This window comes from Nicotiana tomentosiformis, chromosome 2 (assembly GCF_000390325.3).
Source record: "Nicotiana tomentosiformis chromosome 2, ASM39032v3, whole genome shotgun sequence".
Classification (NCBI taxonomy): domain Eukaryota; kingdom Viridiplantae; phylum Streptophyta; class Magnoliopsida; order Solanales; family Solanaceae; genus Nicotiana; species Nicotiana tomentosiformis.
In genome coordinates this window covers 142867636-142885477 of record NC_090813.1, presented here as the reverse complement: position 1 = coordinate 142885477, position 17842 = coordinate 142867636, and the positions used below count along the sequence as shown (strand labels likewise).

The window sequence follows — 17842 nt, the reverse complement described above, 5'->3', positions numbered from 1 at the left end:
CAAGATTCAGGTCTTGTAAGGAATTACGGATGTTAGAAATTGGGTTCCAAGGTTTATAGGCTAAGGTTGAATTAATGATCTTCAGTTATGTAGTGTCGTCGGGCCTATTCGTGGTATATCATGTGATTACATCTTGGGTTATAGTTATGGCTTAATACAGCTTTTTCAGACTTATACAGTGTGTGGATGCAAGATTCAGGTCTTGTAAGGAATTACGGATGTTAGAAATTGGGTTCCAAGGTTTATAGGCTAAGGTTGAATTAATGATCTTCAGTTATGTAGTGTCGTCGGGCCTATATGGAATAGGATGACATGGGATCACCACCGGGTATGTGCATGGTAAGGTTACACGGCGGTTTGATGGCTTTGGAACGACTCTGGGCACGTTCGAGGACGAACGTATGTTTAAATGGGGGAGAATGCAATGACCCGATCGGTCGTTTTGAGAATATGCATTTTATTCAGCTATTTGAAGTCTTGAGCAGCATTGTATGATGTATTATGACTTGAATGAATCGTCGGTTTTGGTTTTCAGGTTATTCGGAATTGATTTGGAAGAATGAATTTCATGATAGAATCTTTAGAGTTGGAAGAGTTGACCAAATTTGACTTTTTAGTATTTAATCTCAGATTGGAGTTTCGATGGTTCCGTTGGGTCTGGATGGTGATTTTGGACTCGGGCTTGTGCCCGGATTTGCATTTGGATATTTCTAGAAGGTTTCGGCATTAATTGGCGAAAGTCAAAAATTTAAAGGTTTGGATTGTTCATAAGTGTGACCGAGAGTTAACTTGGAGGATATCGGATTCGGATTGTGGTTCCGGGAATTGGAATAGCTTCGTTATATCATTTGGGACTTGTGTGCAAAATTTGATTTCATTTCGGGTTGGTTTGATATGTTTCGGCACGCGTTTTGAAAGTTAAAAGATTCAAAGTTCATTAAGTTTGATTTGAGGTGCGATCCGTGGTTTTGATATTGTTATGCATGATTTGAGGCCTCGACTAGGTTCGTGCTATGTTATGAGACTTGTTGGAATTTTCGGACATGGCCCCTCCTCAGGCGTGTTTCGGAGTGGAATCGGAGCATTTTTCCTTCATGTTTGATTGCTGATGTGTTCTGGTTTCTGGTGCCTCGATTGGTCTTCGCGATCGCGAAGTATGTGATTTGATTGCGTAGAGGAAAACCTGGAGCTGGGATGTTTCTTAATCTCGGTCGCGATTGGAGGGTCGCGATCGCGTAGCTTGGAGCTTGATATTGTTCACGTTCGCATGAGTCAGCCTGCGTTCGCGTAGTGATGAATTGAGCAGCTGGGGGCAGAAGATTCTTCTTCGCGTTCGCATTGATCATGTCGTGATAGCATAGTCAGGTACATGTGTTCATTACGTTCGCATGTGATGTTTCACGAAAGCATAGGGAATTTTATGAGGCTGTTGAGTTTGTTCTTCGCGATCGCGAAGAATGACCCCCGATCGCGTATAGTATTTCTGTCCAGTGAATATAAAGTACTCTATTTCGGAAGTTTCGGCAATTTTATCATATTTGGAGCTATGAAACTTGGATTGAAGCGATGTTTGAGGCGATTTTCACCACATGGATTGGGGTAAGTGTTCTCTACTCGGTTTTGATTTTATTTCATGAATCAATCTTTGTTTTTGGCATTTGATTGAGGATTTCAAGAGGGAAATTGATGGGTTTTGTCTAAAATTTCATAAAGTGAATTTTTGAGTTCTGAACATCGATTCGGAATCAAATTTGAGTGAAACTAGTATGGTTGGACTCGTAATTGAATGGGCTATCAGATTTTATGAGTTTTATTGGGTTCCGAGGTGTGAACCCGGGTTTGACCTTTTGGTTAACTTTAGGCTTTTGATTAAAGATTCGACCTTTATCATTTGGAATTGTTCCCTTAGGCATTATTTGATATATTTGAGTTGCTTTTGGCTAGTTTCGAGCCGTTCAGAGGTCGGTACGCGCGGGATGGTATTTTTTGAGTATAGTTTGGCTTGCTCGGTATTGGATTTGGCTTGTTCGAGGTAAGTAACACTTCTAAACTTGGTGCTGAGGGTATGAACCCCATAATATACGTGTTATGTGTTGATGTTGGGGTGACGCACATGCTAGGTGACAGGTGTGTGGGCGTGCACCGTGTGAATTTTGTCTCGGTTATTTCTGTGGTACTGTGTAGTTACCTAACCTTATTTGTATCTATGAAATCTCTACGTGCTAGAGTAATTGAGATGTGATCCACTTTAGAAACTATGTCTAGGCTATATGCTTATCCTGTTGGGACCCACTGAGGTCATTTCTGTTGTTGAGTTATTTGCTTAAGTTCCAGTTGCATACTCAGTCATACTCAGTTATTTGCATATCATATCTCAGTCTCTGTTTCCATTTATTGATACATCATATCATCATTTTTAAGCTGATTTTCATGACATTGTGAGCCCGAGAGACTGGAGAGCTTGATGACTGAGTGAGTCCGAGGGCCTATTTATGACTGATATTGATGGGATCGGGTTGCACGCCGCAGCAGGTATTATTGATTAATGATGGGATCGGGCTGCACACCGCAGCAGGTATTATTGATTCTGCCATGATTGGCTTATTATAGCGCTTGGGTCGGATCTGCCCTGTACAGTGCTGAGTGACTAGTGCTGAGTGACTGAGAGTGTTGAGGGCTGGATCTGCCCTGGGCTGGATCTGCCCTGTTCAGTGCTGAGTGACTGAGTGTGTTGAGTGATTGAGCATGATCAGTAGAAAGTGTAAGACAATCAGATTGAGTATTGTGAGAGTGTGAGTACATGATTTCATCACCGTGATGTATTGCATTTGACATGCATAATTGACATATAGGCATAGAGATGCATTTCCTCATGCTACGCGGTTTTGGTGACGTTCATGATTTCACGTGCACACTGATATGTAGGCATAGAGAAGTATTTTTCTCATATTATCTGATAATGAAACATCTTATTTATTGTTGAAACGTTTTGTGAAAAATCACAGTTTTGCTGACTCACTCATATTTTGGTGATTTCGGTGAAGGATTTCGGTTTTACTGTTATACATAAAAAAACATGACTATTTTCCGTAACTGTTAACGAACTTAGCATCACATCTCTAAGATATTTCTTTTACTACTTTTATTATATTATTATGAACTGTTGTTGGCTATTGGTGTTGGATTCCGACCTTTGTCCAAGCTTGTAACCTAAGGTTAAGTTTGTTACTTATTAAGTGCATGGGGTCGGTTGTACTCATACTACACTTCTGCACATTGAGTGCAGATGTTAGATGTTGATGTTGCTTTGTATGGCGGGAGCTGGATTTGAAGATGTATCTGCGTTCCGTTCATAGTTGCCTCTTGATCTAGATAGCTTTAGAATTTTAATCTGTTCATGTATATTTCAAGCAGATGATGTATTTTATTTCATACCAGCTTTGTAAATTCTAAATCTTAGAAGCTCATGATTTGTATTACTAGTCCTTGGAAAATGTATAAAGGTTTAGTTATTTATTATTCATTTGTCTCAATAGATCTCATTAAATTGGATAGTTGTTAATTAGCTTACCTAACGGGTTGGGATAGGTTCCATTACGACTAGTTGAATTTTGGGTCGTGACAATTTGAGATCAACGACCGAGATTAAAGAGGAGGCGGGGCGGCTTAAAAGTCGAGTCCCGACCGGGTTGTTGATAAAGGGGTCGTTTGGCTTGGGCCTGGGGTGTGGGCTGCTTTGGTTCGAAAATTGCACCTCTACCGGTCTACAATTAAAAATACACGAAAATTAAATACAATAAATTATAAAATGGTTAATAAAATGATAAAATACTATTTTTGAAATTAACACTTTAAAAACAAGAAATTATAATTGCAAAAATAGAGAAATATTATTTTGACCTAAATAGCAATAAAATACCATTATTTATAGAGTATAGGCTATTATTGCAAATAATGTGTAAATAGTTAAAAAATACAAATATAATTATATAATGTGCATGTGGGTATAAATAAATAATTTGGAAGATTAATCACCCAAAGATATTTTAAAGGAGTAATTAATTAATATTTAACAATTAAAAATACAAACAAAATAAATTTAAAAGCTTATAAAGGATAAAAATTATTTGTATGAGCTCTTGTAATATAAATTTGATAATAATACAAGAATACTATTTTGAAAAATATATGGAATACTTTATAAGATATGAGGGCAAAATTGAGTATCAACAGAATCAATTAATTGATCTATATGCGGCAAAGAAAATGAATCTTTAGGACATGACTTATTCAAATCAGTATAATCTACATATACTAGCCATCTACCATTCTTTTTAGGAACAATGACAGTATTGCTAAACAGTCATGATTTTTTACCTCATAAATTGAACGACTTTTCAAGAGTTTGCTTACCTGTTCCTGTATTACCTATTTTTAAAATCACCTTACTTTCTCTTCTTTTGCTTCACCAATGGGTGTAATGAATCTTTATTTAGTTTATGAGTCATTACCTCTGGCGGAATACCAGTCATATCTGAATGCGACCAAGCAAAACAATCAGCGTTAGTGCGCAAAAATTCAATCAACTTTTTTAAATCCAGCTTAAGTTTATCCCAATATAGACTTTTCTATCGGGCCAGTGGATAAATAAGATAACATCTTTGAGCTCCTCTGCTGTTGTTTTAATAGTATCATTTTCCTCCGGTTCCCGAATCATGTCAGGTCTCGCGTCTATGTCTGCTCAGTTTCTCGTATCTCATGTTGTGATTGCTGAAGTATAGTCCTCAACTGGGCACTGTAATTACTATTTTTCTTCTCTATTCCTGGTCATTCCACTCGCTATAACTATCATATTTGTTTCTCATGCTGCTCATTGATCTCCTCTAATCTGATGAATTCCCCACTGTGATGGGAATTATATTTACTTGATGCAAAGTTGATGATACTGCATCTATCTCATAAATCTATGGCCTTCCTAAAATCATGTTATAAGCCATATCTGCTTCTACTACTTGGAATTTGGTGTCCTTCACTACCCTTAATGTGAAGGTAGACAATGTAATCTCTCCATTGGTTATGATGCATTGTCAAACCCACACAAAGATCGAGCTTTGGGTATTATATGATCGGTTGCTTTTATTAGTTGACCACTCGTAGCAATATAATATTTACTGAGCTACCTGAATCAATCAAAACCCGTTTTACCTTAGTATCATGAACAAGCGGAGAAATTACTAGTACATCATTGTGGGGTATGAACATGCCATCTTCGTCTTCATCATCAAATGTTATGCTCTCTCATTTCAAGACTTTTCGAATACGTTTTCTGTGGGTCACGGATATCGTAGTTGTTCTCTTTGCCGCTGTATACATTACTCCATTGACTTCTTCTCTGTTATTATATTCACTGTCCTTTTCGGTGATGAAGGTTTCGGTGGTTCTTCCATGTTCTTCATATAAGATTGTTTACCTTTCTCACTAAATAGATCAGTGAGATAGCCTTTCTTTAATAGATAATCGCCTTCTGCTTGCAGGAGCCTACAATCTGCTATTCTATATTGATGATCATTATGAAATTCACACCAAAATTTCTGACTCTTTTGCTAGGATCTGATCTCATCTCTTTGGGCCATTGTACATTATCTCCCATGTCTCTTAATACTACTACTAACTCTGAAGTACTTATGTTAAAATTAAAATTTGATTATTTTGGTCTAAGATTCTAGTCATTATATGTCATCATATCCCTTTCCTTCCCAAATAGAGAAGAGGAACCTATCTCCTTCTGCCTTGACCTTTGATCGGATTGTACATGTTCTGGTTTTGGCACATGATCTCTCTTTGCTGGTCCAATGCAAGATTCATATCTATTTTTACATTTCTTCGTTCTAATTCTAATTTTCTAGATCCGAACCTATCTTCTACCTTTGGTTGAGATACCGTATCTTTCTTTATTCAAAGCTTCGTGATGTACCTGTTATAATCATCGTTCTAAGTGATTGGTAGGAATTCTCGTAAACTTTCCTTTAATCTTATGTGGTTTATGATCTTCTCATTCAAGTTCCTTGCAAAAGCTATCGCGGCCCAATTATCAGGTATGGGAGGTAACAATATCCTTTCTTATTGGAAGTGATCCACAAACTCTCTGAGTAATTCAGTACTTCCTTGTTGTATTTTGAAGATATCTTTCATTCTCTTTTCTATTTTTTGGGCTCTTGAATGTGCTTTAATAAATGAATTTTCAAGCTCAGCAAACGAGTCAATTGAATTTTCAGGTAAAAAGAATACCACGTTAGTGCTCCCTTTGTAAGGGTTTCACCAAATTTATTCACCATCACCGATTCTATTTTCTGCTTAGTCAAATCATTTCCTTTGACTCCTGTGGAAAACGCGGTCACATGATCTCGTGGATCGGAGGTTCTATCGTACTTAGGAATATCTGGCATTTTGTGAATATTTATCCATAACCACATCTTTGATTATCGGTGGTACACCCGGTATCTGTTCGATCTGTTTATTTTGTACCTTGAGTTGTTTCTACAAGGTTATAACTAGATTTTGTAAATCAGAATTAATTGGCATACCTGAACCTTCCGCCCTAGAGTTATTTGGGATATTCCCACTTTCTGAGTTTTCAAATCCCGAATTGGTATTTTCTGTAGTTGTATTAACTAGCGGTGGAACTGGAACTACTTTTGGCACACTGTCCGTCAACGCTCGTAAAGTTTTACTAATTTGCTGAGCGATGGATTGCTTCAAATCATCTTGCAAAACTGATTTCGCTGCTCAATGTTGCGACTAGCAGATCTAATGGGTGAATTATCGCGTGAGAGTTGTGGAGAATATGTGGGTGAATTGTGTGGAGGAGATCTCCCTTGTCCATTCCCCTTTTGAGTAATTTGGTCAGTTCCATACGTAATTTGTTGCTAAAGATAAAATTCAGAAATAGAAAGTGAAACAATTGTAAGCTTTCCGGTAACAGAATCAATTTGTTTAACCCAAAAAATAGTATTTGAAATTAAAATAAATAAATAGAATAATTTGGGATTCTAACAACCAATTTACTTTATTTTTTCAAATATAATTGATATAAATAAGGAACAATAATGACAAAGAATTAAACTGAGAACAAGGAAATAGAAATCTTATTGATAATTGTCGCTTTCTTCCGGTAGAAAGGAACAATTCTTTCAATGAAAGAGAATATTGATAATGGATAGTATAACTTAGCAAATTCTATTATGGGTTATATGATATAGGAAAGGGGTTTAAATAGTATTATTTCTTGTAATTGTTTGCCTAGTTTAGCTCCTGCCCGTTACTGCTATTTATTGCATTAACTGCCCGGTACGTGCGTGATTTGTAATAGTTGAGGCAATAATAACAACTCACGTATAATCAAGAATTTGATTGATTCTTTCCATATTCGTAACTAGTAATGAGTAATGACCTTTCCGTATCCATAGCTATTAATGACCTTAATTATCAGTCCCGTAACTATTTACTTATATCCAACCTCGAGACTGACTGGTACGGTGTCTACAGAAGCGATCCCGTGAGTGCTGTTCACATCTTTTGTATATGTCATTCTTCTTTGTTGTTTTAACTCCCATGAGACTTGTTTTTGTATATGTGATTCTTCTTTGTCGTTTTAACTCCCATAACACTTGTCTTTATAATATTAGTTCACGTGGAGAGCTTATTTTTCATTAATACAGTAATTACACAATCAGATAATTGCACGTGGCTTTCCAAACAGATCTTGAATGTAAAGAGAATACTTTTCCCCCGATATCAGTTGTGCAAAATAGATAAACTAATCCTACTTATGCTGTAGGATATTGGGAGTGAATGGGTGGGTGGGCAAGAACTCACGTCAAGGAATAATTCTAAAGTTAAACGAAAAATCTTTCTTTTAGAAGCTGTTTTTATTCTGATTAGGCAAGTTATCAGATTATAATCCCATCTCTTGTCTAATCCAACTTTATTTAGCGTTGAGTTGTTGACGAAGCGCAAACCAATTAATAATTTATTTAAATTTAAAGCTAGTTTAGAACCTACTTCGGTTTGATTCTGTTACACTTCTTAAGCCTCGTCTTTAAGTAATTTTTCACATTTTCATATCAGGCTGTTTAACTTGAATATAGCATGAGATGTATTTATAATAATTTTAAAATAATTTCACACTTCTCCCTTTCTTTATAAAAATAATTTTTAATTTATAATTTTTATAAAATTTTAAGGATATTTTACTCATTTAAAATAAAAGAACAACTTATCAGTATTTTTTACTAAATACATCAATAAATTATTATTAGTTTTAACACTTCAAAATGCTTTTCAACTTTTAAAACTTAACAACTATTTATAATCAGGTAACTCATGCTCTAAGTTTAACTTCAAAATTCTTGAAAACCCCAAGGCGGATGAATGTAATTCCTTTCAATTTGTCGTCGACATAAAATGATTCGGTCGGCAAATTGGGTCTAACTCAACCAATTTCAGAATATGCACTTTAGAATTAGTATTAGTGTACGAAATAGTAGATTGAATAACCACGTTGTAGAAAGTTATTTAATTGTTGCTTCTGCATTAAGTGCGAATTAACAAATATTCCCTTAGCATTTACATACACTTCCTTCGTTGGCTGCAACTTTTTTCAGAGTATTTTTTCATGTTTGAGGCATCATTCAAAAATCTCTCATGTTAGCCAATAAAGGAATTTCAGTTAAATATATAATTTTGATAATGGTCATCATCAAAGGAGATTTCTAGCTAGGGATAACAATCTCTTTTCCCAATGATATATATATATATATATATATATATATATATATATATATATATATATATATATATATATAGAAAGTTGTATACAGTCGAAATAGATTTCGGCTTTCGTACGATTGATCGAGGTTAAAACGTAATGGATCGGAGTAAGACTTCGAGATGGGTTCCGAAGATGGTACAAACAAGCTTCGAGCCCGAGGGACTGATCAATGTCGAGCTCGATATCATTATCAAGCTCGAATCCAAATCGAACTATGATGCAAAGTAAAGTTATCGAGCTTATGATTCAGAGACCGACCAACACTATCAATGCAAGGATCCGAGTCAGAATAGAGCTCAAGTCAAGACTGAGAGCTCGAGTCAAGACCGAAAACTCCAGTCAATATCGAGCTTATAGACAAGAGTCGTTGCAATCTCACTATAGGAGAGAATCCTCGCAGGAATTATGAAAAAACTGATTTATCATGGATCTCCCACTATATATTTTTAATTATATCTAAAGTAAGATCCCTCTACTGTAAAGGGGGTGGTTATTATTTCTGTAAGCACCAAATTTTTGCTTACATTGTAATTCAAGCACCATATTCTCCTATAGTGAAGAGTTGTTCTTTTAAGCTTCATAAATTGATTCAACATGTTCAGTCCTAAAAAACATCTTCTTTACAACCTTGTTTACTTTGCACTCTTTGCAATCCATATTTGATATTTCTATTTATCCTTGCGGTTTGTATTAAGCTATACCACATATCCTTAGAACTACGTACAAATTTAACTTTATCCGTTTTTCGGGTAAATAGTTTGGCGCCCACCGTGGGGCTAAGGATAACAGTGGTTATTTGATACGAATCTGCAAAAACACACCGTTTTGTGCTTATTTATGAAAGTATCACGGATTTCGGATTAGCAACGACTAACTACCAATAAAATGGCCTTACCTATCGACAACGAAGCTGGTCTTCAAGATGAGAACAACAACTTGACACCCAGTACCGAAAGACCACTTGTCAACGCTGTTGGCGCTCGGATCGAAGTGCCGATAGATATTAATTCACATGTGGCCATTAAAGCAAACATACATTCTTGAACCTGAAAATAACATTCATGGTGGCACTCGGTCTGCAGCTCGAAACACTCATAACATTGAGGCGTCACCTTGCTTATGATTTTTGAAATGTTACAAGCCCAACAGGTAGCGATAGCTCAGTTGCAGAGCCAAACCGAGCAACGAAGTAGGCCGGAGCCCAGTCCACCACGAGAAATTGCTCACGGAATAGAGCCAGCCATAGTAAGGTCAAATGAGCAAGAATCGGGGACTACTCCCGAAATCGCTAAAATACTCGAGAAGCTCACAAAGCGGATCGAAGCCAACGATAAAAAAGTAGAAACATATAATTCCAGGGTCAACCAGATCCCGGGGGCTCCACCAATGATAAAAGGGTTAGATTCCAAAAAATTCGTGCAAAAGCCTTTCCCCTCAAGTGCGGCCCTAAAACCAATACCCAAAAAATTCGGTATGCCCAAAATTCCCAAATATAACGGAACGACTGATCCCAACGAACACGTCACCTCTTACACGTGTGCCATCAAGAGTAATGATTTAAAGGACGATGAAATTGAATCTGTGTTGTTGAAAAAGTTTGGAGAGACCCTCTCGAAGGGAGCAATGATTTGGTATCACAACCTACCACCGAATTCGATTGATTCATTTGCCGTGTTAGCAGATTCTTTCGTAAAAGAACACGCCGGGCCAATAAAGGTCGCAACGAGAAAATCAGACCTTTTCAAGGTAAGACAAAAGGATAACGAGATGCTAAGGGAGTTCGTATCTTGTTTTCAAATGGAACGAATGGACTTGCCACCAGTCACAGACGATTGGGCTATTCAAGCTTTCACTTAAGTTTTAAACGAACGAAGTTCGACGGCATCACGGAGACTAAAGCATAACCTGATCGAGTACCCAACTATCACTTGGGCCGACGTTCACAATCAGTACCAATCAAAAATTATAGTATAAGACGATCAGTTGGGGGATGAACCCGCTGCTCGAAGGGATATCAATCGAGAGCAAGGTCCGATCAGGGATCGATTCGACCGTATAACGGAAACCACAGAATCAATGAATCAAGACGTAACCCCGGACAAATCAACAAAAGAAGTGATCGATTTTAGGGGTCTCAGGGACCGATGAACAGAAGTGGGTTCGACAGGCCTACCGGATCTAAGGAAGCGCCTCGGTTATCGGAGTATAACTTCAGCATTGATGTATTCGCCATCGTGTCGGCTATCGGACGCATCAAAGACACTAAATGGCCTCGACCCATGCAGACCGATCCTGCCCAGAGAAATCCCAATCAAATGTGTGAATATCATGGCACCCATGGCCACAGAACGGAAGATTGCAGGCAACTAAGAGAGGAGGTAGCCCGGTTATTCAATAAAGGGCACCTTCGAGAATGTTTAAGCAACGGGGCGGAGAACCATGTCAAAAACAGGGATTTCGGCAAACAGAACGAACAAGAAGAACCACAGCACGTCATTCACATGATCATCGGCGGTGTTGATACCCCTCAAGGGCCGGTGCTTAGACATCGATTGTGAGAGAAAAGCGATCTCGAACTCCGTAGGAAGCGAATCTGATATCCTCGCCTTCACCAATAAAGGGATCAAGCTCAAAAGGGGAACAAAGTGTCAAATAGCAATCACAGATACTAGCTTTAACTCAACCAGAAAATCAGAAGATCGATGAAGATGATGCTCATAGGATTCCTCGATCCTTCGTGCTTCCCGATGATTCTGACACCACCCAATCAATGATCGAAGAATTGGAACAAGTCATATTAATCGAGCGTTTGCCCGAACGAAAGGTATACCTGGGAACGGGAGTAACTCCCGAACTCAGGGATAGACTTATTCAATTTTTTATCGATAACATGGATTATTTTTCTTGGTCCCATTTTGTTATAACAGGAATCTTACCGGGTATAAAGATACATTGGCTGAGCTTGGACCTTGGTTTTAGACCGGTAACGCAAAAGAGAAGACCCCAGTCCGAGGTAAAGCACAGATTCATAAAGGACGAGGTAACCAAACTTCTCAAAATAGGGTCCATTCGGGAGGTGAAATATCATGAATGGTTAGCCAATGTAGTTGTAGTGCCTAAAAAAGGGAACAAACATAGAATGTGTGTAGATTATAAGGATTTGACAAAGCATGCCCCAAAGATTCCTTTCCGCTGCCCAACATTGATCGCATGATCGATACAACGGTCGGCCATGAGATCCTTACTTTTCTCGATGCCTATTCCGGGTATAATCAAATCCAAATGAACCCGGAAGACCAGGAAAAGACTTCATTTGTCACCAAGTATGGAACATATTGTTATAATGTGATGCCCTTCGGGCTAAAAAATGCGGGAGCTACTTACCAACGCCTAGTAAATAAAATGTTCGAGGAACAAATAGGTAAATCAATAGAAGTTTATATTGATGACATACTAGTTAAGTCCCTACGCGCAGAGGATCATTTGACCCATTTGCTGGAAACGTTCGAGATTTTAAGGAAATACAACATGAAGCTCAACCCCAAGAAATGTGCTTTCGGGGTCGGTTCGGGCAAATTCCTCGGCTTCATGGTGTCAAATCGGGGGATCGAGATTAACCCCGATAAAATCAAGGCCATCGAAGACATCACCATTATGGACAGCGTGAAAGCCGTACAGAGGCTAACGGGAAGGATTGCGGCCTTAGGCCGATTCATTTTGAGGTCGTCAGATCGAAGTCACAAATTTTTCTCTCTACTCAAAAAGAAGAACGATTTCGCTTGGACCCCGGAATGCCAACATGCATTAGAGGAATTAAAACGATATCTATCAAGCCCACCACTGCTTCATACTCCAAAAATAGACGAAGAACTTTACTTGTACTTGGCAGTATCAGAAATCGTGGTAAGCCGTATCCTAGTTCGAGAAGAGTAAGGTACGCAATTTTTCGTTTATTATATAAGTCGAACCTTAGGAGAAGCCGAAACTAGATATCCATACCTAGAAAAATTGGCACTTGCACTGATAAGCGCCTCTAGAAAGTTAAGACCGTACTTTCAATGTCACCACATATGCGTATTAACCACTTACCCGCTTCGTAATATTTTACACAAGCCCGAACTATCAGGCCGATTGGACAAATGGTTTGTCGAACTCAACGGGTATGATATCGAGTATCAACCCCGTACGGCCATCAAGTCTCAAATATTAACGTACTTCGTGGTTGATTTTATGCCGATCCTCGTACCCGAAGTCGAAAAAGAACTCTTATTGAAATCGGGTATGTCATCGGGGGTATGGACCCTTTTTACGGACGGGGCTTCGAACGTGAAGGGGTCCGAGCTAGGCATCATTTTAAAGCCACCCATGGGTAACACTATTAGGCAATCTATCAAAACTACTAGGTTGACTAACAACGAGGCCGAGTATGAGGCCACGATTGCAGGTCTCGAGCTAGCTAAAAGCTTGGGAGCAGAAGTCATCGAAGCCAAGTGTGACTCTTTGCTGGTGGTAAATCAAGTAAACAAAACTTTCGAAGTTCGAGAAGATAGAATGCAAAGGTATTTGGACAAACTGCAGGTCACTTTGCACCATTTCAAAGAATAGACTTTACAACATGTTCCACGAGAGCAAAACAGAGAGGTTGATGCACTTGCAAATTTGGGATCATCGATCGAGGAAGGCGAGATAAGCTCAGGGACTGTCGTTCAACTCTCAAGATCCATGATCGAAGAAGGTCATGCCGAGAAAAATTCTACGAGCTTAACCTGGGATTGGAGGAATAAATATATTGAATACTTAAAGAATGGAAAGCTCCCATCAGACCCTAAATATTCGAGGGCCCTACGAACCAAAGCTGCTCGATTCACATTAACTGCAGATAGAATGCTATATCGAAGGACATTCGATGGACCATTGGCACTATGCTTGGGTCAAGGAGACACCGATTACATCCTACGTGAGGTACGCGAGGGCTCTTGTGGGAATCACTCCGGTGCCGATTCATTAATCCGAAAAATAATCAGGGCAAGGTATTAGTGGATCGATATGGGCAAAGATGCAAAGGCGTTTGTTCGAAAATGTGACAAATGTCAAAGGTTTGCACCAATGATCCATCAGCACGGAGAGCAACTTCACTCAGTCCTATCCCCATGGTCATTCATGAAAAGAGGAATGGATATCGTCGGCCCTCTGCCATCGACCCCAGGTAAAGCTAAATTTATTTTATTTATGACTGACTATGTCTCTAAATGGGTTGAAGCATAGGCTTTCGTGAAAGTAAGAGAGAAAGAGGTTGTAGACTTTATCTGGGATCATATCGTATGTCGATTCAGGATACCCGCCAAAATAGTGTGTGACAATGGAAAATAGTTTGTCGGCAGCAAAGTGACAAAATTCCTCGAAGACCACAAAATAAAGATGATATTATCAACACCTTATCACCCTAGTGGGAACGGACAAGCCAAATCAACAAACAAAACGATCATTCAAAACCTAAAGAAGAGGCTGAACGACGCTAAGGGAAAATGGAGAGAAATACTACCCGAAGTTCTTTGGGCATATCGAACAAAACCAAAATCTAGTACGGGGGTGACCCCGTTCTCCTTAGTACATGGCCTTGAAGCCTTGATTCCAGTCGAAGTCGAGGAACCCAGTGCCAGGTTTCGGTATACAAAAGAAGAGTCAAATAACGAGGTTATGAACACTAGCCTCGAATTATCGGATAAAAAACGAGAAGCTGCTCTCGTCCAATTGGCCGCCCAAAAGCAGCGAATCGAAAGACACTATAATCGAAGAACCAAGCTTCGCCATTTTAAACTTGGGGACTTAGTGCTAAGGAAAGTCACCCTCAGTACCCGAAATCCAAATGAAGGAAAACTAGGACCGAACTGGGAAGGACCGTATCAGGTTCTCAAAAACGTCGGAAAAGGATCATACAAGCTCGGCATTATAAACGGCAAACAACTATCAAGCAATTAGAATGTGTCGCACCTAAAACGATACTAATGCTAAAGTACGACCCTCCCATATTCTTTTACATTTCGAAACTAACCCCTGCAGGAGTCCGATCAGGAGCTAGGATGGATCCTTCAATACGAATCCTTAGGTTTGAAAGCACGTGTTGCACTCTTTTTCCCTTAGACTGGTTTTATCCCAAATGGGTTTTTCGGCAAGGTTTTTAATGAGGCAACCAGTGATTGTGCTAAACTTAGAAAAAATTTGACAGTATCCGAGGCCTCTTTACAATCGACCCCGAATACTAGGGGGCATTAACCCTCAAATATATCAAGTTCTGATGCAAGAAAGTTATTTCGTAACAACATGGTTCCAATAGGAAAGGTTGTAAGAGCCAAATGGTCAAAACGAACCATGCTCATATAGTTGGCCCGAGCCCTGACGCAAAACATGAACACATGTATAATGACTTGCAAAGAAAAGTTCTCTTCTATACCGATATCTTATATCCAAGACAAATTCCTCTATTTCAAGATTTACTATGCAAACAGGATTGGGTTCGAGCAAGCGCTCACTCGACTATTACGCCTACGGGCCACAATACTTCGAGTTTGAATAATTCACTCGACTACTAAACCTATAGGCTACTTTTATTTTGAGTTCGAGCAAGTACTCACTCGACCATTACGCCTACAGGATACATTACTTCGAGTTCGAATCATTCGCTCAACTACTAAGCCTACGGGCTACTTTTATTTCGAGTTCGAGCAAGTACTCACTCGACCATTACTCCTACGGGCTATATTATTTCGAGTTCGAATCATTCACTCGACTACTAAGCCTGCGGGCTACATTACTTCAAGTTCAAATCATTCACTCGAATACTAAGCCTACGGGCTACTTTTATTTCGAGTTCGAGCAAGCACTCACTCGACCATTACGCCTACGGGCTACATTACTTTGAGTTCGAATCATTCACTCGACTACTAAGCCTACGTGCTACTTTTATTTCGAGTTCGAGCAAGCACTCACTCGACCATTACGCCTACGGGCTACATTACTTCGAGCTCGAATCATTCACTCGACTACTAAGCCGACGAGATACTTTTATTTCGAGTTCGAGCAAGCACTCACTCGACCATTATGCCTACGGGATACATTGCTTCGAGTTCGAATCATTCACTTGACTACTAAGCCTACGGGCTATTTTTATTTCGAGTTCAAGCAAGCAAGCACTCGACCATTATGCCTACGGGCTACATTACTTCGAGTTCGAATCATTCACTCGACTACTAAGCCTATAGGCTATTTTTATTTCGAGTTCAAGCAAGAACTCGCTCGATCATTACGCCTACGGGCTATATTACTTCGAGTTCGAATCACTCACTCAACTAATAAGCCTAAGGGATACATCACTTCAAGTTTGAGTAAGCCTACGTTCAAATAATCACTCAACTCGACCACTAAGCCTATGAGCTACCTTATTTCAAGTTTGAGTAAGCGCTCACTCGGTTATAAAGGCTACAAAGTCCAAATTTGATCAAGTTGCCTAAATCCTTGTGAAAATATTCATAAGGCGTGAATAAAATATTCACAAGACAGGAAACAGAACAGAATCAAGTCGGCAAAAAGGGATATTTTTATATATACAAGATTGTTTACATGATTGATTACAACATAAAAATTAAGGACTAAACTTCTTGGGTATCCCCAGGAGCGGTCTCTTCTCTATCGGGCTCTCCCCCCCCCCCCCCCCATTCTTAGACCCACTCTTACTCCCATCATCATCATCATTATCATCATAATCGTCATCAAAAACCAAGGCTTCAGCATCGGCTTCGATTTATTTGGCCTTTTTAATCTCTTCAGCGAGGTCGAAACCTCGAGCATGGATCTCCTCGAGGGTCTCCCTTCGAGATCGGCACTTAGCAAGTTCAGCGACCCAATGTGCTCGAGTATCAGCGGTCTCGGATGCCTCTCTTGCTTGGACCTGGGCAGCTTCAGCATCGGCCCGATAGACGGCTACGAGTGCATCCGCATCAGCCTTTGCCTTTTCGGCGTCAGATTCGGCCTTGGCAAGTTCAGAGGCAAACCGAGCCTCAAGCTCCTCTATTATTCTTGATTGGACCGAGCCTTTCTCCTCCATTTTTTGAAGTTGGTTTTCGGCCAATGACAATTGGGCTCGAGCAGTTTCTTTCTCTACAGCAAAGCGTTCCATTCCTTCTTTCCACTTCAAAGACTTTGTTTTTATCACATCGACTTTTTCACGGAGTTTTCCTATCATCTCAATTTTCTACTGCAACTGTGAGACCAAACAATTAGCCATCGTTCCGGTATCGAGCCCATAGGCTTTTAAAAGTATTATTACCTGCTCGGACAGATCGATCTGATCTTGGTGAGCCTTGGCCAACTCAGCTCGGAGGTCTTTTATTTCTTCCCCCTTTGGCCTAAGAGGAGTTTTAAGGAGTTCCTCTCCTCCGTAACCTGTTGAAGCTCGGCCTCGTATCGACGCAGCTCGGTTCGAGACTGAGAACATGATTCTCGATGAACTGTCGTGGCCTGCAAAGAAAGAAGAAACGAAGTTATAAAAGAAAAGCAAATTTAAAGGTAATGCCATATAATTTAAGGCTTACCTGATTCAAAGCCTGCTGCACTCCGCGAAAAAGATCTGATGTGTCACTTGTACCGGTAGTGTCCTCGACACCGATAAACAGGTCACGAAAAGGATCCTCTTCATCATGAGGCCTATCTAATTCGAGGTCCCCTAAAGCTTGGGACTCCCGAATCGCCCCTGCAGAAAAATCAGGGAAGATGGGCGAGTCTTCGATTTCTACTTCCCCAAGTGAATCACCTGGGGCATTCTCTTCGGTTCGAAAAGATTCGAGAAGAGCCCCTTCAGACATATCCCCCATCCGTTGGCTTCGATGGGAAGCGTCTTCGATCTCCAACAACTCGGGGACTCTGCCCGATCTTTCTCTGATTTATCCTCAGTTCGAGGCGGAGCCTTATGAACCAACATCGATCCAGCTGCCTGTGGAACATCGGTGGTCTTCTTCA

At 39.6% G+C, this 17842-nt stretch overlaps 1 protein-coding gene across 1 annotated transcript; it reads right to left on the bottom strand.

The window, feature by feature from the left end:
• Positions 1-16628: 16628 nt before the first annotated feature.
• LOC138905765 (uncharacterized) lies at positions 16629-17069 on the bottom strand. Its single transcript, XM_070194286.1, has one exon. The coding sequence runs from the start codon at positions 17067-17069 to the stop codon at positions 16629-16631; it is 441 nt and encodes a 146-aa protein (XP_070050387.1).
• Positions 17070-17842: the final 773 nt, after the last annotated feature.

Bases quoted from the DNA above. Each gene is read 5' to 3' on its own strand.
- LOC138905765 (XM_070194286.1), bottom strand. From the start codon at position 17,069: ATGATAGGAAAACTCCGTGAAAAAGTCGATGTGATAAAAACAAAGTCT.